This window comes from Myotis daubentonii, chromosome 5 (genome assembly GCF_963259705.1).
Source record: "Myotis daubentonii chromosome 5, mMyoDau2.1, whole genome shotgun sequence".
Taxonomy (NCBI): domain Eukaryota; kingdom Metazoa; phylum Chordata; class Mammalia; order Chiroptera; family Vespertilionidae; genus Myotis; species Myotis daubentonii.
Genome location: NC_081844.1, coordinates 104,439,354 through 104,467,297, shown reverse-complemented (window position 1 = coordinate 104,467,297; position 27,944 = coordinate 104,439,354). Strand labels below are relative to the sequence as shown.

General features: G+C 44.0%; 2 protein-coding genes across 12 annotated transcripts in view; both read right to left on the bottom strand.

Annotated features, from left to right (window-relative positions):
* DOCK2 (dedicator of cytokinesis 2) overlaps positions 1–6,968 on the bottom strand; it is a 367,699-nt gene extending 360,731 nt beyond the window's left edge. For all 4 annotated transcript variants that reach the window (XM_059699147.1, XM_059699148.1, XM_059699152.1 and 1 more), the window contains exon 1: positions 6,842–6,968. In XM_059699147.1, coding sequence (XP_059555130.1) covers positions 6,842–6,884 — 43 coding nt within the window. In that variant the 5' untranslated portion in view covers positions 6,885–6,968. The remainder of the gene's footprint in view (positions 1–6,841) is intronic.
* The window catches only part of SPDL1 (spindle apparatus coiled-coil protein 1), a 48,729-nt gene that overhangs the window by 1,361 nt on the left and 19,424 nt on the right, over positions 1–27,944 (bottom strand). For 6 of the 8 annotated variants that reach the window (XM_059699160.1, XM_059699153.1, XM_059699158.1 and 3 more), the window contains 2 exons: positions 25,058–25,388; positions 22,632–23,210 (listed from right to left, as the gene is read on the bottom strand). In XM_059699160.1, the coding sequence (XP_059555143.1) occupies positions 23,063–23,210; positions 25,058–25,388 (479 nt within the window). In that variant the 3' untranslated portion in view covers positions 22,632–23,062. Of the gene's footprint in view, positions 1–22,631; positions 23,244–25,048; positions 25,389–27,944 lie in introns of those variants that run through there. The other 2 variants (XM_059699157.1, XM_059699156.1) reach the window with 2 other exon arrangements.

The window sequence follows — 27,944 nt, the reverse complement described above, 5'->3', positions numbered from 1 at the left end:
CTACCACTTTACCATAACACTGCTAGAACGATTCTTTCAAAACAAGATAGAACATTCTACAATTCCACTCAAAACCCCAAAATGCCCCACCCCTTCCATTCAGAGGAAAAACCAAAGTCATTACAACGTGTACCAGGCGCTACTCAGTACAATTGGTGCCCTCAGATAACTCATTTCCTACTCCTCTGCCCCTGCTTACTCTCCTCCCACACAGCAGAGAGGCTCCCTCCTCAGGACCTTTGCATTGACTTTTTATTCCACCTGAACACTCTTCCCTGAAACAGCTCCCTTCCTGCCTCCACCAGTAAGCTAAGCAGCAAAATCCCAGTTTCCAGGGCTCAGCTGGCACCAGCTATGTTCCTTTTCGATAGCCCAACATGCCAATCACCATGTCTCAGGCCCGGCATTGCCTCCACTTAATCCAGTGCAACAAACGCCTGCTCAGCACTCTCTCTGTTCAGACCCCACGTTGCATCCTGGGGCATGTACGCAAGTCACAATTTCCACCTAGTTTAGGCTTTGACCCAAGGGATCACGTGTTGTCAGGGGACCTCTGAGAGCCCGGGAGCAGTGTCTGGGAGGGGCCTGGAAAAGAACCCACATTGTTAGTCACATCCCCCTGCAGCCCCAGATTCTGTGACTGAGGCTCTAAACAATGCAGAAGCTGACAGTGTCCCAGTGGGGTCAGAAGGGCAAGGGATGACTTTCTCCAAGGAGAACTAAAAGTTGAGTAAGACGAAGCTCGCAAATTCGGTCTGACTGCTTTTCAACTCACACCCATTAAGGGGATTGGGAAGGAAGGAGAAAGTGCCTATTAGAGGGAACATTTGTGGTGTCACTCCCCATATCCCTCTGGAGCTGGATGGCGATACGCATTATCATTCCCCATTTGCAGAACATTTGCTGCAAAACACAGGCTGTGGCACCCATGTGCAATTAGCTATGAAATGAAAGGCCTATAAGCTTAAAAAAAAAAAAAAACAGAATTCCAAATGTCCAGAAATTAGCAGAATATTATGGGGGCTGCACTGCCTGTCTCAAAATACAGCAGCAACATAAGGATGCTGATCTCAGGAAGAAGCAGAGGTTAGTAAATACAGTCTGCAAGGCCCACACAAGCAGAAACATAATGGTTGGGAGCAAGATGCCCACCAACTAATGAAGCTCCCATGAGTTTAGGGATTAGGACAATCTCCTTGTGTGGACTCAAACAGCCAGCTCAGCAGGCATCCTAAGCAATCCCAAGTTGCTGAAGCATTGGAAAGTAGGAGTCCCAGGCACCTGAGAATTGGTGGTAGGAAGGAATTGGATTTCCAACCCAGGTATTTTTGTTGCACGAGACTAATTTCTGGGGACAGTCCAAAGATACAGTTGGCCTCCATAGCAAAGATACATGTACTAAGATCTGTCCAAGCCTTTCCTTTGGAATTGTGTTTTTTTAAATACTACATCTGTATTGATTTCAGACAGGAAGGGAAAGGGAGAGAGAGATAGAAACATCAATTATGAGAGAGAATCATTGAGTGCCTCCTGCATGCTCCACACTGAGGATAGAGCCTGCAACCCGGGCATGTGCCCTGACCAGGAATCAAACTGTGCCCTCCTGGTTCATAGGTCCATGCTCAACCACTGAGCCACACCAACCAGGCTGGAACTCTTTTCCCCATTGCTCTTCAGAGGCCTTCTCAGACCATCTATTTAAGACCCCTCCCTCCTATAGTTTCATTCATGGAACAGCACTCCTTTATTACAATAACACATACCACAATTAGTAATTATATGACTACCAAATTGTCCATAAAGTTCATTGTTGTCTTCCCCACAGACTATAAGCTCCAAAAGACAGGAACCAAATTGGCCTATTCTAGCTATCTGTGTCTAACATAGTGCCTAGCACATGGGAAATACCCAGCAAATATTTAAGAAATAAATGAAGAAGAATGAGTGAATGAATGAACAAGTTAGTGAGTTAATGATGCTCTCTATCCTTTCTCCTTAAATGATGCCTTTGACAACAAGCACAGTAGAAACTGGTCTCTCTGTCTTAGAGTCCTGCCCTCATGTGCTTGGGATGCATGCTCAACTTATGCCTCCTAAAAAAATCTGTCCCCACCTGTGGCTCACGTTAGATGAGTAGCAAGCCTCATGACCCCACCCCACAGCCACAGCATACTGGACCCTGATCAGGGTGGGGTCTCTTCTTAGATGGACAATGATCTCCAACTTGGGTGGCCTTTCTTAAAAAGGTCGAGGCAGTCAGATTTTCTCTCTCGGCACTTTGACAAGTAAACACGAAGAGAAGATTCAGTAGTTGCTGGAGCTGCAAAGTCATGCAGAGCTGGGGCAGGTGGCATGCTGGGACCATCATCATGGTATTATGAGAATATCAAAGTTAGGAAGGAGTGAAAGAATGAGGACTAGCGAGGAGAGAAAGGAGAAGGGGGCGGATATGTTTAGGGAATGTGGGAAGCCATGGAAAGAGCCAGAGGTTTCCAGGACTCCTCAGTTCAGGTCCTTCGAGAAGCCTGCTGCTCTTGTTTCCTGGACTTCTATTTGATTTTTCCCTGATTCTCAAAATACACTACTTCCCTCCTACACACACACACACACACACACACACACACACACATTTTTTTGGGCCTAACTAGTTTAGTGGATTTTATTCCTTGTAATAAGAGCTTTTGCTGCAAGAGACTTAAGCACCCATTGCCCACTCAGTATGTGCCCACCTTGGCATGGACTAGCTCTGTCCAGGGTCCTGGGCTGCCGCAGGATCGCCTGCATTCTGGACCAGAGGATGATCTCAGATTCATCCATATTCCCCAATCAAAATGTAGAAAAGGCCCTCCTTGCTTTTGCAGAGCCTGTTATTGTTTTAATTGTGTTCCTTCCCCTAAACAAAAGATGTCTTTGAGTCCTAACCCCCAGTACCTTAGAATGTGACCTAACTGGACATCATGTCTTTATAGAAGTAATCAAGTCAAAAGTGGTCATGAGTGTGAACCCTAACCCAACATTACTGTTGCACTTACTAAAAGAAAATTTTGGAGAGAGACATGCACACAGGGGGAAACACCATGTGAAGATGGAGGCAGAGATTGGGGTGATACCTCTATAAGCAAAGAATACCAAAGATTGCCAGCAAACCACTGGAAGCGAGGGGATAGGCCCTCACAGCTCTCAGAAGGACCAACAAAGACTGCCCAACACCACACACGGGTACACGACCATAGCTAGAGACAACTTGCAGGGAGAAGAGGTTTCTAAACAGAACTGAAGCCCCCATACAAACTGACCTGGCACCCCAGCTTCCGAGCAAACAAATCTTTGTTCTACCCTCACCCATTATCTGAGAATCCCTGCCTTGAAGCCTTCTTTTACAGTCCCTAAACATCATGCCACAGACCACAGATCATCTGGTAACTCTTGTTCCCACTACTCTTGGCCATAAATTCCTATGCTGAAGCCCCAACCCCCAGTACCTCCAAATGTAACCATGTTTGGAGATCAGGTTTTTAAGGATATGATTAAATTAAAATGAATCTGTTAGGGTGGGGCCCTGATCCTATATGATTGGTGTCCTTCTAAGAAGAGGAAGAGACACCGGGGGAGAGTATACACAGAGGCATGATCATGTGAAGACAAAGCAATGAGAAGGCAGCTGTCTGCAAGCCAAGGAGGCCTCGGGAGAAATCAACCTACTAGCACTTAGGTCTTAGATTTCTAGCCCTCAGAACCATGAGAAAATAACTTTCTGTTGTTTAAACCACCTAGTCTGTGGTATTTTTGTTATGGCAGCCTGAAAAAATTAATATATAATCCCCAATATCCTTCTTCCCCTCCTTCCTTAGGCACTCTTAATTTTTAGTTAGGTGTATGGCTGCCTACATTACAAACTGCATTTTCTAGTTTCCCTTGCAGCTGAGTTTAGTCATGTGATTGGGTCTTAGCCAATAGGATATAAGAGAAAGTGTCAAGAGGGTCTTTGGGTAAGGGATTAAGATAGTAAAGGCTAGCCCAACCAGTGTGGCTCAGTGGTTGAGCATTGACCTATGAACCAGGAGGTCATGGTTTGATTCCCAATCAGGGCACATGCCCAGGTGGTGGGCTTGATCCCCAGTGTGGGGCATGCAGGAGGTAGTCGATCAATGATTCTCTCTCATCATTGATGTTTCTATCTCTCTCTTCCTCTCTGAAATCAATATACATATATATTAAAGAGTAAAAGCCAAAAGGAAATGTTAAATGTAAGTGGACTAGGATTAACTAGTCAGGCAGGCAGTAGAAAGGTAAATTGTCACCCACTTTTGTTCTTCTACTCTATCCACGCCCTCTCCCAATTAATTATATTTTGTTACAGGTGAAAACCTACTCAAAAGTTCCACTGTTCTCTCCGTTGGATGACCTTCTCATCATAAGCCAAGCCTTGACTTTTCCTTCCATCTACCCAGAGCCTGCAGATGAGGGTCAAAGGTTACTTTCCTTAGTTCTGACATTTATCTGCAGAGAGAAGAGATCCCTGGCAAGCGCTCTCTAGCTCCCTAGAAGGTCATAGAGCCTCTGAGCTCCCATAAAATAGAATTATTATAAGTAGGCATCAAAAATGTCTATACCATCAGATCAAGAAGCCTCCAGGTCTAGGGCCTACCAGAGTTACCAGAAGCCAAGCACATAGGTGGGATTTCCTCTGTTAGGGAGGGTGAGAACCCTACTCCACCCTGTAACCCCACCCCACCCTGTGATGTCATGTCCTCAACTGGGTCCCCATGCAGAGGACAAAGCCTAAAAATAATTCCTAACATTAAGTGAGGATTGTTTTATGCAACTGTTATTCTTGGAACTTTATGTGGATTAACTCATTTAGTCCTCCCACAGCCCTGGGAAGCAGGTGCTATTATTATCCCCATTATACATACAAAGAAACTGAGGCCTGGAGAGAGTAAGTAAACTGTCTAGGTCACAGGGTTGGGAATTGTTGGAGGCTGGAATCCAAGAATGGGCACTCTGGCTCCAGAGTCCATAATCTTCACCCCATCACACAGGGCCTAACTAGCAGGAATTTGCTGCAGCCCTTGGGACAGAGGGTGGGACTCCTCCACCACACTCAGTCTCTCCCATTAACTGCCCAAGTTGCCCTGGACCTCCAATACTGCCCCTTGTCTACCACACAGGCATCTCTGCTCTTCTGTCCATTCAGCCTCCCTCCACACTGACGTCAGCACAAATACATTGCTGTCCCTCCCCCTGCTCAGTAACCCTCTATGGCTCCCCATTGCCTAAGTGGGAAAAGTTCAGCTTCTTAGCCTGGCATTCATAGTCTTCCAAAATGTAACTCCGACTTAGTTTGAGCACAATCATTGCCTTCAATGCACCCTCCCCCGAGGGCAGGAGCTCTCCTTCCCTGGATGTGTATGTCCTTCATGCCCAGCTTTCATGTTCTAGAACAGCCGTGGGCAAACTACGGCCCGCGGGCCGGATCTGGCCCGTTTGAAATGAATAAAACTAAAAAAAAAAAAAGACCATACCCTTTTATGTAATGATGTTTACTTTGAATTTATTAGTTCACACAAACACTCCACCCATGCTTTTGTTCCGGCCCTCCCGTCCAGTTTAAGAACCATTGTGGTCCTCGAGTCAAAAAGTTTGCCCACCCCTGGTCTAGAATCTAGACCACACCAATCCCCCACCTACAGCGGCCTGCCCCATTTAATAGTCTCCATCTCCCCCTGAGAAGAGTTTTAGCCTGACACCCCCAGCTGGAAGGCCAGAGTTAGAGAATCTTTGACATTAAAAATGATCCTTAGTTCAAACTCTCCATTTTGCAGATGGAGTAACTGAGCTTCCTTGAGGGTTTGGATTATTTGTTCTCTGGATGGGAACTATTTATCTGAAAACAGCGCCTGGAACCCAGTAAGTATATGGATAAACGTTGAATTCCCCAAGGCAGTGTTTCCACAACGGTGGCCCTGGGACGCCCTGCACCTAATCACTCTGACACTTGGGTCCTCCAACTTCTGACCTTCAACCCCCATCTCTGGGGGTGGTGTCTGCCTGTGCAGCAGACCACACAGCGGTTTTAAATTTACACTCAAGTTTGAAAACCACGTGAGTCTAGGGGATTGCACCACAGATGCCACTTAGTAGAAAGAGTCCCAGTACCTGAAGCCTCCCTTCCCCCAGCCACCACTTCCGCCCCTGAGCTCGAGGCAGAGGCCTCTGGGAGCTGAGATGGCTGAAGCTGATGAGCGGGCTTCTTGGATATCCCCAGATGACCTGGTAGGAGCCTTTCCCCCAGAGGCTTTCTACCCTGCAGCCCCCAGCCCCCAGCCTCCACAGCCCTCTGGGCTAGCACTCAGCCAGATCAGAGGTCACCTGACCCAGGGGGAACCGGCCAGGGAAGCAGGCAGCTGGATGTCCGTTGGGCAGAGGCAAGCGCAGCCCAAGGAAGAGAGCAGTGCTCCCTCTACAAATACCAGCTTCCGACCCGGCATCCTTGGAGCCTTGAGCCGGCACAGAGAGCGGAGTTGCCAAGCGCTGGGCAGGATGCCATCTGGGAAATGCATAGGCATTCAGGAGAGAGGGCAGCCTCAGGCGGGAGGGACCGGGTGCTGGCACGGGCTGGGCGCTGCCTGGTGGGCTGGGTGCCCACCTTCCTCTCCCCTCGCCTCCTCTTCCCCACCCAGCTGGCCCCGCGCGGGCGGAGGAAGCCACTGAGCACGCCCAGGACCTTGACTGCAGGCGCCCTGCCCGCCCGGAGCCGCGGGCTCCTCAGCATCTTCCAGCGCGCGGTTCTCAGGCAACCTGCCCTGCTCCCAGCTGCGGACCCCTCGCCCGCACCTACCCACGCCTTGCCGCTCCTTGTCAGTTTTGCGCCAGGGAGCCATGGTTGGGCCGGGGGCCTGTGGGCCCCTGGAGTCGTCCCGCGGGGAAGCAGCCAGGGGGTGGCAAGGCACTCTGCCGGCCCCACTTCCTTCCTCTTTTCAAACTCCCTGTCAGGACCCGCCCTCCCCTCCCCTCCTCCCTGGGGCGCCCTGCTCCTTCCTCCTGATGAGCAGGGGCACATTAGAGGGCTAGTGGCTAGATGGCTAGAAGCCCCCAACCCCCTCGAAAAGCTGGGCCACCCCCAATGTATCCCCTCCCCAGGCAGGCCAGGGGACAGAGAGGCCAAGCCAGGACTTGGGGCCACCCAGGCTATCACTGCAAGTGCAGGAAGTTCCCAGATAACTGGGCCTAGAGATTGAACAGAACTCCTCCCACCTGCACAAGCATCCCGTCAGCTGTGGGTTCAAATCCACATGTGCCTGATCACTGTGCATCTAGGACAAATGGCTTCCCCTTTCTAAGCTTCGGTTTCCTCATCTGTAAAATGGGATACCCACTTCCTAAGATTATTGTGAAGATCACAGAAGAAAATGCATGCAGCGGGTGACACATGATAGAGACTGTGACGATTAGAGGAAGAATGTATGCAGTGGGTGACACATAGAATTAAATATCCACTGGAGGGGAAGTCATTTGGGTTTTTATCCTTTTGGTGCCACAGGCCCATTTGAACATCTGATAAGAGCTCAAGAACCTCTTCTCTGTAAATACGCAAGCACAGGACTTACCAACAATGCCAGGAGGTCAAGGGTGCTCTAGCAGCCAGTAACAGTGACCTCAGGAAGAGTCCTAGAGTAAGGCTAATAGAGACATTTCTTGCAAAACAACAACAACAACACAACTCATTTTTGCTCTGGGAACAGATTCTATCAAGAAACAAATATGTCTCATTGATTCACAATAAGACTGAATTAAAGTCTTCTTGAATTTTTTTCCTTTATTCATAACTCTCTCTGCCCCTTTTCTTCCTCGTACTATAGAGTCAATAAGATACAATAGGCAATGTCACAGCTGACAGGCAGCTGTGGCAAAATATTAATTTCATTTTTCTAAAGTTATTTCCTTTTCAGTTTTTTTAGCAGCACAAATTGGGGAGTATTATTTATAGTGAGCAGCTGAATCAGTCAGGATTCTACCAGAAAAACAGAAAGAGAGAGAGAGAGAGAGAGAGAGAGAGAGAGAGAGAGAGAGAGAGAGAGAGAGAGAGAGAGATTTGCAAGGAATTAGCTTATGTGAAGATGGGGCTGGCTAGGTAAGTCCAAAATTTATAGCACGGGCCAACAGGAAGAAGTCTGGAAAATTCTCAGGCAGAAGCTGAAGCTGCTGTCCACAGATGGAATTTCCTCATTTTCAACTAATTGGCTCAGGCCTACTCAGATTACTGAGGATAATCTCCTTCACTTACATTCAACTGACTGCAGATGTTAATTATATCTACAAAATACTGAGGAAGCAACACCTGGGTTGGTGTTTGATTAAATAATTAATTAGGTCCGTAGTCACACCAAGTTGACTCATAAAACTAACCATTACAGCAGTATTATAAATTGTACTGTACATCAAAGGTTGGTGAAGTTTTTCTATAAAAAATCAGATAGTAAATATTTAAGTCTTTGCAGGACCAGAGGCATAATCAAGGATATTATATAGGTAGTTACAAAACAAAGAGAACTCAAGTTTCCACAATTTTTAATGATAAAATTCAAAATTTGATATTGAAAATTGAGTATATTCTTAGGAAGCCCTCATTGGGCACCAAGTTTGTCCCCTATAGTTTACCGGGGTGGGCCCCCTTTCCTGTGAGTTTCTTTAATTCTCAGCCAGAGAACACCTGCACCCAGGGTAGCTAGGAGACTTCTACCTGGCATGTCAGTAGGTAAGGGCCAAGGGTCTTCTGGTCCATCCTCCACTGGTGTCTGACATGTGGCTGTTTTGGGGAATTGCAGCCTCCATAGTATTACTCAGCATTTGCATCTCTACTTGTGTTATTCATAAGAGTCATGGCATATAGCCTCTATTACATGTTCTGAGTAGTTCTAATATCCTGGAGCTAAAACTTGTATTTACCCAACTTTTACTTATCAGAGGAAACTCTAGGTGCCTATCAGGGCCATAGAAGACTCTAGGTAAGAAAACCTGAGTGCTAAGAAGTAATTACCTGCACCAAAGGAAGCAGCAACAGCAACAACAAAGACTAGATAAGGATGCATTTAAATAAGTCCGCCTTAAGGTACCAGTGAAATCTCTAGAAGACAGTATGGGAGTGGGGTTGGAGCTTTACTGCTTAATAGGGTTTGCTCTGCTCCAATAAATGTTAATAGCCTCAAACCTTACTGCTAACTAACACTCCACATGGCTGCGAGGAGGATCTGTCGAAATGGCAAAACTAAGATGTCAAGGCCCTGGTTTACATACCTCAGTGCATCCTCCATACCCTTTAGGATACTAGTTAAACTCAGAAGAACATCATGCAGGCCCCTCATGATTGAATTCCAGCTGTCCTCTACAGCTTCATTTCCTGCCTCCTCTGCCTGCCCCTTCTTACAGCCCCACTCCCCTGCACCAAACCCACTCTATACCACGTGACACCACATGACAGAGGTGGTGTCTTGCCACATGGTACTGTTTGAAGTCTCCAAGTCCTTATATGTGTGTTCCTTCAACAAAAACACCTCTTCTTCTGGGAAGACTTCCATGCTAACCACCCCCACCACCACCACCTGCCAACTCCTTCTCCAGTTAGACAACCCTCCTGGGCACCCACAGCAGCCCATTCTCATGAATTGCTTTTCTCAGTCTTTAGCTGCCTCTTCTGTCCAGAAACTCTAGGCAACGCTGCCAAGACTCAAGTTGTGCACACGATGTCACCAACCCTGTTTCTTATCCATGTCTGATGGCACCGAGTGATTCCTTACCTAGAGAAAACTGGACATGCAACAGAGATCCAGCACCAGTAGTCCAAAGGCCAAATTTGAAAGATGACCTATTTGTTTAACAAGCACATTTGATTCTCACTGTGTTTCGGTTTTTTTTTTAATGTCAACTATTAACAATCAAGGGATTTCACCTAAACTTCTAGATTTATAGTTTTTCTCAAATCAAATATGAAGGTCTGGTAATTCCGAGATACTGAGTCTGCTTTTCCACAAGGCAGAAATCAGCGGGAGATAACTCATTGCCCTCTAGTTTGCCACAGTCCCCAGCACTCCCTCTTCTCCCCCCAATACTGAGGCCAAGTCTCATTTGCCATTTATCATTAAACTATTGTTTTTCTTAAGGTAAAGATAAAAATGATAAACTGCTTGAGCCCATGTTCCATCACAAGTGGGAAAACAAGAGAGGCTGACAGGATGTTTCAGGAAACATAGGAGAGGAGGGTATATATTTATGGATGTGAAGAATAGTCCTAGATTGAGGTGTGTGTCAAAAGAATTTTTCTTCAGCTGCCATAATAAAGCAAACCCACTTTGCTTCATGCCTGCTGAGTCCTTGTAGACATCTGAGATGTGACCCCCTCAGTGGGTTTATTGGAAATTAGGTAGGCCAACACTTTTTGGTCTTTATTTTGGGTGATAGGGAACCAAACCAGTCAGGAATACAAATAGTAGGTGTTCCTGGAGGCAGAAAGTTGCCAGAGCCAAGGAGACCTCTGGAACAATCTCAGTCAGGAATCCAGATGAGAGCAAGTACATGGCTAACAGGAGACAATGGATTTCTCATAGGCATTTGCATTCTGACAATAAGCCTCCAACAATCTGGGTGTGTCTCTTCCCTAAGAAGCACATCTGCACAGCACACTCTAGTTGTTCCTTTACTCCACTAAGAGCCCATCATGTGAAAAGCAGAGTGATAAGCACTGAGGATATATCCTGGCAAACAACACAGACAAGATTCCTTCTCTCGTGGATCTTGTACCCTAGCAGGAAAGACAGAAAATCAAGTACAGGATAAGGTTTAATAAAGAAAATAAACCAGCAAAGTGATGTAAACAGTGTCTTGGGGGAGTGGAGAAGGAGAGCGTCAGAGAAGACTCCACCAGGAAGTAATATTTAAGAAGTGGCACCTACAAAAAGAAAATTCCAGAGTAAACTAACCACAGATGTAAGAACAAGCTTGAAGCATTCAAGAAACCAAAAAAGGACCATTGTTATGGGGATGCACTGCTGGTGTGGTAGGAGATGAGTTTGGAAGTTAGGTAGGAACTAGATCATGTAGAACCTTGAAGGCAATGGTAAGGAGTTTGAATTGTACACTGAGTGCACTGGGAAGTGATACAGAGACAAGCAGCCCCCCCGGACAGTCAGGTGCCGGCCTCACACTTAGAGCTCGGCTGTGGTGTTGTCCTGCTGAACATCAACAATTTCTCAGAACATTAACTTCAGACAAGGCTAACTCGTGGCCATGATGGATAAAGGTAAAAACTAGACCGCTCTGCAATCATGAAGAAACAGAAGAAAAAAAAAACAAAAAAGAACATTGTATAAACTACAAAAATTACCAAAACATCTTCCTATTATGGCTAATACCAGTGACTGGTGCTTTTTTCTTTTCATCAATTTCAGCTTAAGCCTCATTATAATCTAAAGTCCTTCTTTCTACATGAGATTTATTAATATATCTAATTATAGGATTAACTTTGCTTCCTTAAACATTACCCAAAATCACCAACCCAAGCCCAAATCCTGTAACAAAATCCTTTCTAATACCCTCTTACTGAGACACCGTATGGCTCTCCATGGTTGTATAGTCATAGGCAATAAACTAAACATGTTCAACTTTAGGTTTGATGCTGGTGGTGGTGGTGGTGGTGGTGGTGGTGGTGGTGGTGGTGTGTGTGTGTGTGTGTATTGATTTGAGAAAGAGAGAAAGGGAGAGGGAGATAGAAACATCAATTAGCTGCCTCCTGCACACTACCTACTGGGGGTGGAGGCTGCAACCTGGGCATGTGTCCTGACTGGGAATAGAACCAGCGACCTCTCAGTGCATGAGACAATGATGCTCCAACCAACCGAGCCGCACCTGCCAGGGTGTTGTTGGCGGTCTATTGATGGGGGGGCATAAACAAATGTCACTAGAGGATTTGAAGTAGGAGGTGATAGAATCATTTTAAAAAATTATTCTCATTGGAAAACAAACTCTATAGGTTAAGAATAAAAGCAATAAGACCAGTTTGAGGCTGCTTTAGTATGCAGGGAAAGATGATGACTGGATCAAAGTGGTGGGGGCAAAGCAGTTAAATTCAATAAATATTTCAGATTCAGGTATCAGCAGGACTTGCCTGTAAACTGTATGGATACAAAGATAGAGATAAGTACAGCCAAAGCCAGAGACCCAAAATTAAATCAGCCTATACAAGATAAAAGCCTATTTTCTTTTTCCCATAAAGTTCTAGATGGCATTGCAGGTCAATGGAATTATCAGAAATGCAGGCTCCTTCTTTTTTTCTACTCCACCATCCATCCCTCAGGTTTACAAAATGAAGTATAAGTATATGATCCACGATAGATCTACTACCACATCCCCATTTCAGCTAGCAGGAGGTATGACAGAGGAAGAATGGTTGAGAGGCAGCACACGTCACTTCTGCTTGTATTTCTCTGTCCAGGACCTGGCCCTCTGGCTACACCTTACTGGAAAGAAATTTGGGGAATAGAGTCTTTATTCTCAGTAGCCATATGTCTAATTAAATGGTCTACTACTGAGGAATAGGAAAATAGTTAGACAGTGAAGGGGCAAGACAAAGCCTGGCTGGAGTTAGTTAAGGAGAGAATCCTATCTAATAAAAGAGAAACATGGTAATTGGCGTACAACGGCTACCATTCCCATTGGCTAATCAGTGAGATATGCAAATTAACTGCCAGCCAAGATGGCGGCCGGCAGCCAGGCAGCTTGAAACTAACATGAGGCTTGCTTGCTTCAGTGACGGAGGAAACCAACGTTCCCCGCCAGCTTTGCTGGCCTCTGAGCCTGCAATTTAAGAAACATTGTAACAAATATAGAAGCTAAACAAAACCCCAGAAACCTGCTTTCAGCGAGCCAGGATCTCAGAGCTGGAGTTATACAGTGTTTCGATTATAGAACCGAAACAAACCAGATACCTTCTTTCAGCAGCAGAAGCCTCAGAGCTGCAGCCAGAGCTAAAGCTGGCCCAGAATTTAAAAAAAAAAAGAAAGAAAAAAGGAGCAGTTGGGAGCTTCAGTCGGCTTGAAAACAGCCCTCAGCCCCTCACCCAGACTGGCCAGGCACCCCAGTGGGGACCCCCACCCTGAAGGGTGTGTGACCAGCTGCAAACAGCCATCATCCCCTCACCCAGGCTGGCCAGGCACCCCAGTGGTGACCCCCACCCTGAAGGGTGTGTGAGGAGCTGCAAATAGCCATCATCCCCTCACCCAGGCTGGCCAGCCACCCCAGTGGGGACCCCCACCCTGATCCAGGACACCCTTCAGGGCAAACCAGCTGGCCCCCACCCATGCACCAGGCCTCTATCCTATATAGTAAAAGGGTAATATGCCTCCCGGCACCGGGATCAGCGTGACAGGGGGCAGCACCCAAACCCCCTGATCGCCCTGCGGCTCTGGCTCTGTGTGTGACAGGGGGCGGGGCCACAACCTCCCTATCTGCCCTGCTCTGTTCGTGACAGGGGAAGGCGCCCCAACCCCCTGATCAGCCCTGCTCTGTGCCTGATAGGGGGGAGCTCCCCAACCCCCTGACCACCCTGCAGCTCTGTGTGTGACAGGGTGTGCCGCCCCAACCCCCTGATTGGCCCTGCTCTGTGCATGACAGGGGGTGGCGCCGCAACCTCCCCATCGACCCTGCCTTGAGTGTGACGGGGCGGTGCCTCAACCCCCCACCCAATCGGCCCTACCCTGAGCGTGACTGAGGGTGGCATCACAACCTCCCAATCTGCCCTGCTCTGTGCATGACAGGGGAAGGCGCCCCAACTCCCCAATCGGCCCTGCTCTGATTCCGACCAGGGGCTGCACCTAGGGATTGGGCCTGCCCTCTGCCACCCGGGAGCAGGCCTAAGCCAGCAGGTTGTTATCTCCCGAGGGGTCCCAGACTGCGAGAGGGCACAGGCCGGGCTGAGGGACCCCCCTGCCCCCCAAGTGCACAAATTTTTGTGCACCGGGCTTCTAGTCTATAATAATAAAAGGTTAATATGCTAATTAGACTGGACGTCATTCCGGACGTCCTTCCTGACAAAGCTGGGGCCAAGGGAAAGCCAGGCCGGGTCCTGGGTGCCTGCAGACAGCCCAGGGGAAGCCAGTCCAGGTCCTGGGTGCCTGCAGCGGCAGGAGGAGGAAAGCCTGGGTCCCGGGTGTGGGAGGGAAGCCAGTGCCGGCAGCCGAGGGAAGGTAGGCCTACTCTTACACGAATTTTCGTTCATCGGGGCTCTAGTCCTATATAATAAAAGCCTAATATGCAAATCAACCAAACGACCATTTGCTATGACACGCACTGACCACCAGGGGACAGATGCTCAATGCAAGAGCTGCCCCAGCCTGCAGGTCCCAGGCCAGCCAAGGCAGGTGCCAGTGGGGGCCCCCTGATTGCCTTGCCGGTCGCCCCGCAGAGGGAGGCGACCAGTGGCAGCGGCAAGGAGTAGGGCCGGCTGGTTAGTGGGCCAGCACTGCCCCCCAGTAGCCCTGCCAATTGCCTCTCACAGAGGGAGGTGACCAGTGGTGGGGGGGGTGGGGGGAGGCTGGCGAGCAGGTGGCGCCAGGCCAGCCAAGGCAGGTGCCAGCAGGGGCCCCCCAATTGCCCTGCTGGTCACCTCACAGATAGGCCCTTGTTGCCGGCCAGGCCTAGGGACCCTATCTGTGCATGAATTTCGTGCACTGGGCCTCTAGTATAAGATAAGAAAATAGAAGCAGTGAGCATAAAGCAACTCTCTGAGTTTTATTGGAAAGAAGAGCAGATAAATGGGTGGTACCTGGAGGAGACCATAGAATTAAGAAGAAATTACAAGAGGTGTGGTGACCATAGAAATGTGCCTTTTAAATCCACTGCAAAGAACATAAATGTCTATGGTCCCAAGTGATGTCTTCTGGAAATCTTTCTTCCTCAGTCATACTGAGACTACATTTTTCATGGGTAGTTTATAGCCAGTGACTAGGGGTGGATAGGGTGACAAAGGTAGACGTGTAATATACTGTTCAAGCATACATGTATCCTATGTTTTCCAACTTTGTGGACAATTTGCATAGTAAAGACTCTCTTCATTTTACTTTCTAACGTACAGCAGCAAAATGAAGTTATTTAAAAAAATGAGAGAGGGTTTCACAACCAGAATGTAGAGGAAATGTGAATAACAGATTATTCATGGTAAGGAATTCATTGTAACCAGATAGGAAAAACATTGCTTCAAAGGGCCATATGTTCAGTTAGAAGAAATCACTTATTTTAGGTTTTAAATTTCACTATTCTTATTCTCTTTTGACATATTCTTTGCCTGTGCTTCTTTTATAGTTTCTATGCATACTTTTCCTAACTTCTTTGTCTATATAAGGCAGTGGTTCTCAACCTTCCTAATGCTGCGACCCTTTAATACAGTTCCTCATGCTGTGGTAATACCCAATTTCATTGTTACAAATTGAACATAATTAAAGCATAGTGATTAATCACAGAAACAATATGTAATTATATATGTGTTTTCCGATGGTCTTAGGCAGCCCCTGTGAAAGGGTCGTTCAGCCCCCAAAGGCATCGCAACCCACAGGTTGAGAACCACTGATATAAGGTACCTCCCAAGGCTAACAGGATGTACCGTTATTAAAAAGAACACCAGTTTGGGGATAACATTTTCTGGATTTAAGACTGGGTTTTCATATGATTTCACTCATATATGGGATATAAAACTGAAGCTCATGAACACAAACAACAGTGGGAATGGGGTGGGGAGTGAAGGGGGCCTGATTTGTGGTAATGGGAGAAGATTTGACTTTGGGTGGGGGCACACAGTGCAATATACAGATTGTGCAACATAGAAACCCTGAAAGCTATATAATCATATTAACTCATGTCACCCCAAACATTTAATGCATTAATAAATAAATAAAATATATTAGGGGAAAAAGACTGGGTTCTAACAGAAAATTCTCATGCCTTACATTTACATCTGCAATACATTTAGAATTGATATTGTGCCAGGTGGAGAGGTGGAGACAGGGACGATTTTTTCCCCATCCTCATATTTTATACAAATTGACCCAGCATTATTTTTCAAAAAGACCACCCATTCCACTCCTGCATTTGTAGCCATTTTTTTGGTCACAAGTCAGATGAGCATATGTGTTTGGCTCTGTTTATAGATTCTCTATTCTCTTCCTTTGATATATTTCTCAATGTCTGCATTTATATTACACTGAATTAATTATCATCTTATAACAAGCCTCTGTACCTCTTAGTATAAGTCCTCCATTTTTCTTCTTCTGCAAGATTTCCTTGGCCTTTGCATATAAATTTTAGGATGTTTCCTGTTTCAAAACAAAAAACAAAACCAAAAACACACTTGCAAGGAATTATATTGGAATTGTGTTGAATCTTAGATCAATTTGGAAAGAAGTGATGGTACATTCCACCATTTATTTTAATTTTTAATATATTTTTATTGTTGATAGTATTACAGACATCTCCCATTTTCCCCCCTCCTTTGCCCCCCTCCTCCCAGCCCCTGCCCAGCCCCCAGGTCTTCACCACTCTATTTCCCATGTCCAAGGGCTATGCATATAAGTATGTAAGTTTTTTGCTTTCTCTCTTCTCATCTCCCCAACCCCACATCGAGGTATGCCAGTCTGTTCCATGCCTCCATGCTTTGGGTCTTATTTTGTTGGTCAATGCATTAGGTTCCACAAATAAGTGAGATCATGTGACATCTGTCTTTCTCAGATTGGCTTATTTCATATCCAGGTCCATTCATGCTGTCCCAAAGGGTAAGAGATCCCTCTTTTTTTTTTTTTTCTTTTTTAGCTCCACCACTTATTTGGATCTTTAATTTATCCCTACAATGTTTCTGTAACTTTCAGTATATAGGTTTTGTACATCTTTCTGTTGACTTTATCCCTAGGCATATTATATAACTTATGCTATTGTAACCTGTGTAATTTTTAAAAATTCATATTTGTTTTTATACGGCATAATTAAATTTTTAAATACCCTATATTTAATAGGTACCCTTAATAAAATCAATTCTTAATTTTAATAGTTTATCTATAAAGTGTTTTAGATTTTCTACATATACTGTCATCATCTGAAATAATGCCATTGTAAATCTTTTCATTTTAACAGAATTTCAGAGTTACAGAAGTTTTAACAGTTAAAAAATATCTGTAAACTCTTTACCCAGATTCTCCAAATGTTAACATTTCACCACATTTGCTTAATCATGCCCCTTTCAATTAGTGTGTGTGTGTATGCTTTTTGCTGAACCATTTGAGAATAAGATGCAGACATGATGCCCTTTTGCCTCTAAATATTTCATAGGGTATTTCTTAAAAACAATGATCAAATTCAGGAAATTATAATTGACACCATATTATCAGCTAATCAAAGTCCTCAATCAAATTTCTCCAGTTGTCTCATTAGTGTTTTCTGTTGCCAAAGAAAATTACATATCACAAGTTGCATTCACTTGCTATATGTCTCTTTAACAGGATCTGTTCCTCTACCTTTTTGTAAAAAAAAAAAAAATAAATACGTTTTTATTGAATTTTTAGAGAGAGGGGGAGAGGGATAGATAGAAAAATCAATGAGAGAGGAACATCATCAATTGTCTGCCTCCTGCATAGCCCCTACTGGGGATCAAGCCTGAAACCAAGGTACAGACCCTTGACCGGAAACAAACCTGGGACCCTTCAGTCTGAAAGCTGATGCTCTAACCACTGAGCAAAATCAGCTAGGGCTGTTCCTCCACCTTTACTTGTCACTCATGATCTTGGCATTTTTAAGATTACAGGCCAGTTATTAAATAGAATGCCTCTCAGTTAGGGTTTCAGGGTGTTTTGTCATGATTAGATAGATGCAAGTTATGCATTTTATGGCAGGACATGCACACTATCAATTTGTTCTATTACTGTGCTGTTAACTGATCATTGAGTAAGGTGAGGTCTCCTAGGTTTCTCCATGTGAAGTTTACTATTTTTCCCATTGTAATTAATGTGTATTTGTGGAGAGATACCATGAGATGATGTAAATAGTCTGTAACTCAGCAAACTTTTATTATTATTATTTTTAATACCCACCCAAGGACATATTTATTCACTCTAAGAGGGAGGAAGATAGAGAGAAACATTGGTTGTTGCCTCTTGTACATGCCCCAAATGTGGAACAGAACCTGCAACCCTTTGGTGTATTGCCGGGGTCCAACCCCAGCGGGTCCAGGGGTCCCCAAAGGTGTGGACGGAGTCGGCGAAGAAGGAATGACACGGAGACAGCGTTCAGTTGATCAGCAGCCTAGCCAGGATCTCTAGCCCGGATCTCCAGAGAGGTTCTGCTTCGGATCTCCAGCGAGGTTCTGTAGCCATGTTCCCTCGCTAGGTTCTCCAGCCAGGTTCTGTCCAGGCTCTCCAGTCAGGTTCAGTGTCCAGGTTCCAGTCAGGTTCTCCTGCCAATCTCTGTAGTCAGGTTCAGTCCAGGATCCCTTGCCATGTTCTCCCGCTAGGCTCTGTCTCTAGGCTCCGAGGCCAGTCCCTCTCCAGGATCCTCCGGCATGCTCTCTCCAGCGAAGTTCTTCTGTCTCTAGTTCTGTGTTCTAAATTCTGTGTTCTGAGTTCTGTCTCTTTCTGTCTTGTTACAACTGTATTTATACCAGTTGATTCAATCCTATCAATCTCTATTACAAAGGTTAGGGCGTTTCTTATCTCCATTCCAGGGAGTAAAGATTATGTAGCTTAAGCATGATTGTTCGTAGTTAAAGTGATTAATTACCCGCCTGGCACTTAGTTGAGGGGTTTTATTCCCTCCCTAACTTCAGGGGAAAATCCCTACCTGGGGAATCAACCTTTCTCGGAGAGGTGACTTTGGTTAAAACACAGCGCCAAGAAGGTGAGCAAACATATTAAGAACGGTATGCCATATATGCCAGGTCCCTTGAAACAGCAAGGATGGACCGGCTCCCGGCAGTGTATGGGATGACACTCCAAAAAACTGAGCCACAGTACCCATGGGCTCATCATACTTTTAGTCCACTAGTTTTAGCAACTATTGATAATTCTTTTCTGAATCACTTAATTACCAAGTAGTTATTTTTGAATTCTACCATTCTTTCTACGTGTATTAAATGAGAGTCTACTGTGAGAAAAAGCTTTCCCTTCTTTATTAATGTACTTATTCAAAACTATGGGTTCATGGTTTCTTATTCTACTCAATATAATCCATCACCATCATTTATTTAGAGGCTCAAATTGTCCTCGATTTGGACAGTGGAAGCCACTTCAAGCTGGTGCCCATGTCATTTTGACATGTCCCCATCATTGAAGCACTTTTTCTTTTGGGAACAAGATGTTTAGGGTCATCTCATTCATTTCAGCCTAGTCCTGAAAGTAACCATCTCTCAAAGAAATAGTTCACTTAGTAGAGAATGACATTATGAAACCAAGATCTGGGTGCTAGCTGTGCTGGATGAGCTCATTGCTATTGAGATGCCATTTTCTAAGGATCAGCAGATAGGGCTAGGAAGTGTGTATTTGTGTGTAAATGTGTCTGTATATCTGTATATATATATAATTTTTAAAAATCTCTCAAAAACCTAGTTCATATGGAATCCAGCACCATAGTAGGCATTTTTAGCCTTTTTCATTCATTTAGCCTTCCCCCTCGTTTAGTTGGTTTAAATACATATTATTGATTTCAGAGAAGAGAGAGGGAGATAGAAACATCAGTGATGAGAAAGAATCATTGATTGGCTGCCACCTTCATGATTGGGGATCAAGCCTGCAACCTGGGCATATGCCCTGATCGGGAATCAAACCATGACCTCCTGGTTCATAGGTTGATACTCAATCACTGAGCCACATTGGCAAGGCTCCCCTCATTTTGTTGAATTTTCTTCTCCAACAGTGAAAAATCTGGTTCCAATTATCCACAATATATTTATTTCTTAGTTCAGTTCTTCAAAAGTTTTCCCAGTCATCTTTTGCTGGGATGATTACTCTTAAGAGATTACTCAAGGAGGTTCATGGGTACAAAAAAAATCCTTCTTGTCATTTTTAAAAGGTTTTCCTATAGCCTTGATGCCTAAAGAATAACTTCAATGCAAATAAAATCCAAGATTTACAATTTCTTAAAGTTCTTTTTAAGTCTGTATGATTAATGCCTTCTTCTGAATACTGTTCTGGGGAAGTCTGATGTCAGATTAATTCTCTTGCTTCTGTAAGTGCTTGATTTTTTGTGTGTGTGAGTTTTTGAGGATTTTTCTCTATTTAAAAAATTCAATAGCATTGAGTGTTCTAGAATCTAGAAGAAAGTTATACTTTGCTTCACCTTCATATGGCTTTTGGGAGGGGCGGGCTGAGTGGTTTTGGTGGGGTCATCAGTTCACAAGGTGGTCTTATTTTTTGTTTCCTTCTTATAAAAGGTTTGTGTTTTTGCCTATTTGTCATGTAAATTTTGGGGTGTTTTTACAAGGTTCCTAGTCAAATGGTGCCCCCTTCTGTCATCATAGTGAAGTACAGTCTTTAATAGTCTGTTGTCAGTGGCAGAGTAGATTTCCGAGTCCTCTGATATTGTGGTTCTTTTGTCTTACTAGGCCCCTCATTTTCTCTTTTGCTCGCCCCGCACCCCACCCACCCCCCACCCCCTACACACACACTTTTCAAACTACAGAGAGAGCCTTTTTTGTTAGAACAGTTTTAGGTTTACATATATTGCCATGCTTGATTGTGCCCCATAGATTTCTTAGGCATGGTTCATTTTTCTTCATTCTTTTCTGTTCTTCAGTCAGAATGATCTCAACTGGCCAATCTTCTAATTTTACTTATTTTTCTACTTGCTTTTCAAATCTGCTGTTGAATGTGAGCTTCTCATTTGTTATTGTACTCTTCAACTCCACAGTGCCAATCTGGTTCCTTTAACCATTTCTCTTTATTGGCAGTCTCTATTTGCCATTGTTTTTATGTCATTAGCTCTTTAAGCATATTTAAAATTGTTGATTTAAAGTTTTTGTCTAGTAAGTCCAATGTTTGGCAGAGTTTATTTTTTCTTATTTTTGGATCATACTTTGTTTCTTGCCTTGTAATAGTTGTTGAAAATTGGACATTTTGAGAATTATCATGTGCCAACTCTAGAACTCAGATTTCTCCCCTCACCAAAGATTGTTGTTTCTGATAGTAGTTGTTGCTGTAATGCTATTCTCTCCATGCCTTGGGAAACCTCTGAAGGAATCTAAGCTGAAAGATTTTGAAAAAAAGTAAAAAGCCGCCAGGCAGTTTCTTGTTTCCTTCTCAGTCCCTTTAGCACTTTGGATATTCTATTACAACTTCTACCACTCTTTTAATTTTTTTCATCACCCACTAACACCTGTGCCCTTACAGGTAACTTAACCACTTGGAGGCCTTGGTTTCCTCATCTGTAAAATGAGAATAAGTTAAATATAATATCCAGCTCACAAAGATGAGGTTAAATGTGGCAATACATGAAAGGGCTTAAAACAGTGCTGGGCACATTAGGTGATCCAAATGTTAGATATAACTATTAATACTAGTAATATTTCTACCATTACTCATTTATGTGGGTCTACTACACTGAGAGCAATGAAGGATTATTTTTGCACTCCTAACTCATAGTAAAAACTCAATGTTGGAAGAAATTGATCTACATTCTACAATATGCAATGAATAAGCTATTCATTTATTTTTCTCAGTTTAAAATAGTTTTCTAGTGCCTTCAGCTACTTCCTTTGGCAAGAGATGTTACTTAATGTGCAATATCTAATTTCCTGAGGGTATGCTTTTTGCAATAAATTAAGTTTATTTGATTTATTTAGAAGAGGCAATTTCCTTTTACCTAATACATTTCAATAGACTTACCTAACTAACCTACTGTGATAGTTAATTGTAGGTCACCTTGGTTGGGCTGTATGTGGTTAAGCATTATTCTGGATGTTTCTGTGAGAGTGCTTTTAGGTGAGATTAACATTTAAAATTGTGGACTTTGAGTAAAGCAGATTTCCCTTCATAACATGGGTGAGCCTATGCCTGTGATTAGCTGAAACCCTAGATAGAACAAAGACTGACCTGTAGAATTCTGTAGAAGACAGTTTCCAAACTTAAACTATGACATTGGCTTTTCTGTGCGTCTCCACCCTGACACCTTTTGAACTGCTGATTTTAGACTTGCCAGCCTCCATATGCACGTAAGCCAATTCCTTAAAATAAATCTCTCTGCCTCTTTCTATATAGTATAGACCAGCAATTTTCAATCGGTGTGCCACAGCAGATACTCTGGTGTGCTGCAAGACTTTATAAAACATGCAATACCTGACTACTTAGGGGCACTGACCTCTTTTCCCTTAGATTGTCAAATAAAAAAATGACCACAGTCAACACAACAACAGCTATCTGATGTGAATGAATCAAAATTATACTCCCCTCTTTTTGTAAGATCAGCAAAAAATATATTTTTTGGTGTGCCACAGAATTTTAATAATTAGTCTATGTGTGTCATGAGATGAAAAAGGTTGAAAACCACTGATACAGAGTAATACACCCACCTACAGTATATATGAAATTAAGTCATAGACCAGTCTATAATCATTTCAAGGGAAAAAAATTTTTATTTAGAAAATTTAGAGTCAAAAATACAAAGATGAACATAGGTATTTTAAACACTGACAAAATCCAGTTACAATATAACATATGGCTCTGATAGTATGTGTTAATATTACTTAAAAATCCATATACAATGCAACAAATAGATTTATAACAACACCTTCCTTCATTTAATAGTTTATTCACACAGGAGCTCCACGAAGGACCATCACTTAAAGAAATCTCCTGGTTGGAATCACAACCAAATTTAGAACATTTGGTCAAAACAGTATGAACATGCCAGGTCCTGGCACAGTGAGTAGAAAGAAATAACCAACAAGGTGGTATGCTTCAGAGGAAGACAATCTTAATTTGAAGACAACCTCCACAGCAACCTTTTGGGCAAGTGTTACTTTACTCTTCTTAAAGACCAGTCTTCACTGCTGAGCGCACTGAGTTTCTGGAGTTGATTTAGAGGACACGTATAGAACAGGGTGTGATTTCTTACAAGTTTTCTTTTCCAATTTTCTTGCAGTTTCTTTTTCTTCTTTAACTTCTGTTTGAAGCTTTGATTCAGCAGCTAACCTACAGGCATTAAAGCACCCACTCTGAATTCAAGTGTGGTTAAGAAAAAGAAAGAAGGGAGAATTCTCTAGTATAATGGGCCTCTAATAAGATATGGTGATTTTTTTTATTTATATAAGGAAAAACATTATAGTTGACTCTAATACCATTAAGAAAACTAAGTCACTGACTCTCTAAAAGAATCTTTTTATGTCAATAGACTGCCTTTTTAAATGTCTAAAGAAATATCTTTAAGGCGGATAAAAAGTCATGGCAAAGCCTAAATTAAAGAACTAAAATATAATGAGGGTGCCTATCATAATAAGCACACCTAGTGAAAAGGTTTACAATGCTGTAGCACTCATTTAATGTTAACATAATATATAAAAAGCAAAATGCATAAGTAAAAATAATGTGAGATCCTGTGCTGCATAAGTAGATGTGTATTTGTCTCATAAAAGAAATCAAATTGAGTTTCAACTAGCAGAATAATAATTTAAGAAAAAATAAACAATGACGAGGTATTTCTCTTTCACTTACGTTCTTACCTTTTGACCTCTATTACTTTAATTTTTTTTTAAGGCTAAGGCTCTTAAAACATGAGTTTCTAAAGTTACACATGTCTAGACATTTTCTATTTTAGTAAAAATTCAAATATTCAGAAATATTTGAATAGAAGCTTTGAAGTTTTGATATAAAACAAAAATGAACTTACTTTTGCCCTGGCCGGTTTGGCTCAATGGATAGAGTGTAGGCCTATGGACTGAAGAGACCCAGGTTTGATTCTAGTCAAGGGTACATGCCCAAGTTGCAGGCTTGATCCCCAGTACAGGGCATGTAGGAGGCAGCTGATCAATGATTGTCTCTCATCATTGACGTTTCTATCTCTCTCTTCCTTCCTCTCTGAAATCAATAAAAAGATATATATATTTTTTAAATGAACTTACCTTTGATATTTAAAAATGTCAAAACAGGTATCAAAGCCCATACTTAAAGGCTTAGGATAAATCATTTTAAAAATCAATTAAAAATTTTATTGAAGTTTTCCAAAAGGCTGAAATTTCTTAGACCATTAGAAAGACATTTTAGGAGGTAAGTTATTTTTCTTTAATCACCACTCTTTTTTTTCTTTTCTTTTAATATACTAGAGGCCCAGTGCACAAAATTCATGCACAGGTAGGGTCCCTAGGCCTGGCTGGCGATCAGGGACGATCAAGGCCTTCCTTTCTCCGGCTGCTGGCTGCCACTCCCTGGTGGTCGGCGCATGTCATAGTGAGCAGTTGAACTCCTGGTTGGTCAAACTCCCCAGGGGACAATTTGCATATTAGCCTTTGATTTTTTTGATATAGGATTTTCATTGATTTCAGAGAGGAAGGGAGAGGGAGAGAGAGATAGAAACATCAATGTTGAGAGAGAATCATTGATCAGCAGCCTCCTGCATGCCTGCTACTGGGGATGGAGCCAGCAACTCAGGCATGTGCTGTGACCGGGAATTGAACCAAGACCTCCTGGTTTGTAAGTTAATGCTCAACCCCTGAGCAACACCTGGCTGGCCTGGTTCCTATTGAACCAGGAAAACAATAACTGTACACTTATCCAAACCAACAAAATGTTCAGAGGTATTAAACTGTGATAATTGTTTCATGAAACAGAAAAGTGTAACTTAAAAACATAATTTCCTTATTCAGAAGTCCTTTCCCCTAGCAATCATTAGTCTTTCTTAAAGTTTTAAAAATGTTGAAAGTAGAGAGAAGAAATTATACTGCATGTAACACTAAGAAAAGAGATGAAGAAACAGCACAGTTCATGCAGTTATAGAGAAGAGATGGAGAAAGTGCTGGTTACCTTGAATAAGAGAGGACACTGACCTGCGAGAGTCAGGGGAGTTTCCACTTCTTTCACTCATGGCTGGAACTTCTACAAGTTTCACACATTTCTTTTCCTCCGTTGGCTGAATATTCACAGTCAGGTTTTTGTGAGGAGAGAGAGTAATTCCTGGTACATTTACAGCAACTGTATCTTTTAACTGTAAGTTGTTATCTTTTAAGTTGTTAGTACAGGACTGTGCCTCCTCTTTCTGAGATGGTGATCTAGAAACATCTTCCCCAACAGCACCGTTAGAACATACGTTGTTAGGGGTGGTTAGATCCACAGGCAGTACCTCACGCCTCTTTTTGAGTACAGGCACTTCAATTTTCTCTGAGAATAAAATCATTAAAAATATATCCAGTTAATAAATCAAGGACACAATCCACATTAAGAGGTAGAACTAGTTATATAGTTTTCCTTCCCCCATTCTTTTAAAACCCACTCATTGCCTTAGTAAATATTTTGTTTCTTTTATCTTTCTTTGTCATGGACTCCATTAATTTTGTCTTTTAAAGGTCATCTGCCTGCCTGTCACTTTCTTCGGGAACTCAATATATCTGCCTCTAGGAATGAGCACTTCAATGTTCTTTTCTGGTGTTGTGATAAAAGTTGTTTGGGGTTTCATAAGATCACAGTGTGAAGATGAGGAAGGATCCCATGGCTAAGAGTCAAGGAATCCAGGTCGAAATCCTAGTACACAAGCACTCTGCAGCTGGATGACCTTGGGGAAGTATTTAACCTCTCTGAGATTTTCTTTATCTTTAAAATGGGAAATAAAAGTACCCACTTGATTCAATATTGCGTTTTGTAAGGATGAAGTGAAAACAAAACACAAAACCAGGTCAGATTCTCTGAAAATGGTAACTTGTGCCTATTAGCCTCCCCTACAAAATATATTCAAAACCTGAGTTCTTCTACAATGGATACCTCCCTAGTTCAAACCATATTAGATCTCACTATAGACTACAGTGGCCTTCTAGCTCCACTGCTTAACATTAACACCACTCCATTCCCTATGCAGCTCCACATCCAGTCACTGAATTAAATGCTCTAATACATCTTCCCTGTCCTCATACCAACATGTCTTAAATTTTCAAAATAAAAATTTTAGTGAAGTTGGAGAAACCATGGACTAGTGTGGGTGGTGTTCCTGCTCTATATGGACATTATAGAATCACTAGAGGCCCGGTGCACAAAATTCATGCAGGGTGGTGGGGGCAGGGGGGCGTCCCTCAGCCCGGCCTGCAACCTCTCCAATCCAAGGCCCCTTGGCGGATGTACAACTGACTCTCGCAATCTGGAACCACTGACTCCTAACCGCTTGCCTGCCTGATCACCCCTAACTGCTCCCCGATCAGCCTGATCACACCTAAATGCCTCTGCCTTGTCCTACACCTGGGACTCAGGATTCCCTCCTCCGGCTGGTCACTGGCATCCAGGACCCGAGCATCCCTCCCTCTGGCCGGCCACAGGCACCCAGGACCTGAGCTGGCTTCACCTGGGTCAGCTACAGCTGAAGGGAACTGTGGGCGGGTGGCTTTAACTGGGCTGCAGTCACAGGTGCCTGGGACCATGGGGTGTGTGGCTTGTCCCTCTCCCGGGCCGCACTCTGGCTAGTCCCCATTCCTCTCTTGCGAGCTCATTTGTGCCTGGCTGGTTCCCATTCCTCTCTCCCCAGTGTTGAGTGGCTGAGCAGTTCCGGCACGAGGGCGCGAGGGCATGAGGGCGTGACGACCACTTGCATATTAGCTTTTTATTATATAGGATTATTTTCCCTTTCTCTTTCACTGCTCCTTTAAAATCCACATCATCTAGGTTCACTATACTGCCTCAAGTCTCTTTGCTATGTTCATTCAATTCAGCAACCTTTGAAATTGAAAATGGATTAATTCTTAATCAGGAGAGCCTATGAGAATTAGGGAAAGAGAAGCCTTTTTAACTAAAAACACCTTACTACTGCTGACAGCTTTCCCATTATTGTTGAGAATAACTCCAGTCATTGAAACAGTAATGAAAATAGAATGTTAGGCATATGAACAGTGTAGGCACAAAAACTGCTGAAAAATCTATAACCTAAAACAAGTAATAACACTTTTTTTTGTATAAGCACCATCACATTCTTAGACTTATTTACTTTGGGCTTTTTATATCTTAACTAGCAGCCCAGTGACGAATTCATGCACCCTGAAAGGAACTGTGGGCTGCAAGGCTGCGGTAGGCACAGGGGCAGGTCTTGGCCCATCCTCCATGCCCCTGCCCAGCCCCACTCCCGCCGCCACTGCTCACACCCACTGACAGCGCAGAGCAATTGGGGCCAGCACCAGCAGCTGCGAGTGGGGCTGGCGCCGTCAGGGGTCTGAGCAGCAGCTGCAGCTCCAATTACCCCTCAGGAGCAGGGGCAGGTGGAGAAGCCCTCAAGGGCGATCAGGGCCAGCAGCCGCCACCAACACCCACTAATGGCACTGAGTGATCGGGACCAGCGCCAGGCATGGGCAGTGGATGCAAACGGCGGCTCCAGTGCCGGCAGCAGGTGGGAGTGGGGTCAGCACCGGCAGCAGGTGTGAGCACCAGGCGGGACTGTGGCACGCGGGAGCAAATAATTTTCAGTAACCTGGATGACAGAGACCAGCACCCTGCCTTGGTCTGGCGCCCCCACTCACCTCCTCTACTATCCCCCAATGGCCTACGCCCGCCATGTTCCGCACATGCCCCCTGGTGGTCAGCGCACGTCATAGCGACCGGTTGTTGGGGTTGTTCCACTGTTCAGTCTATTTGCATATTAACCTTTTATTATATAGGACTAGAGGCCCAGTGCACAAATTCGTGCACCAGTGGGGTCCCTCGGCCTGGCCTGCAGGATCGGGCCGAAACCGGCTCTCCGACATC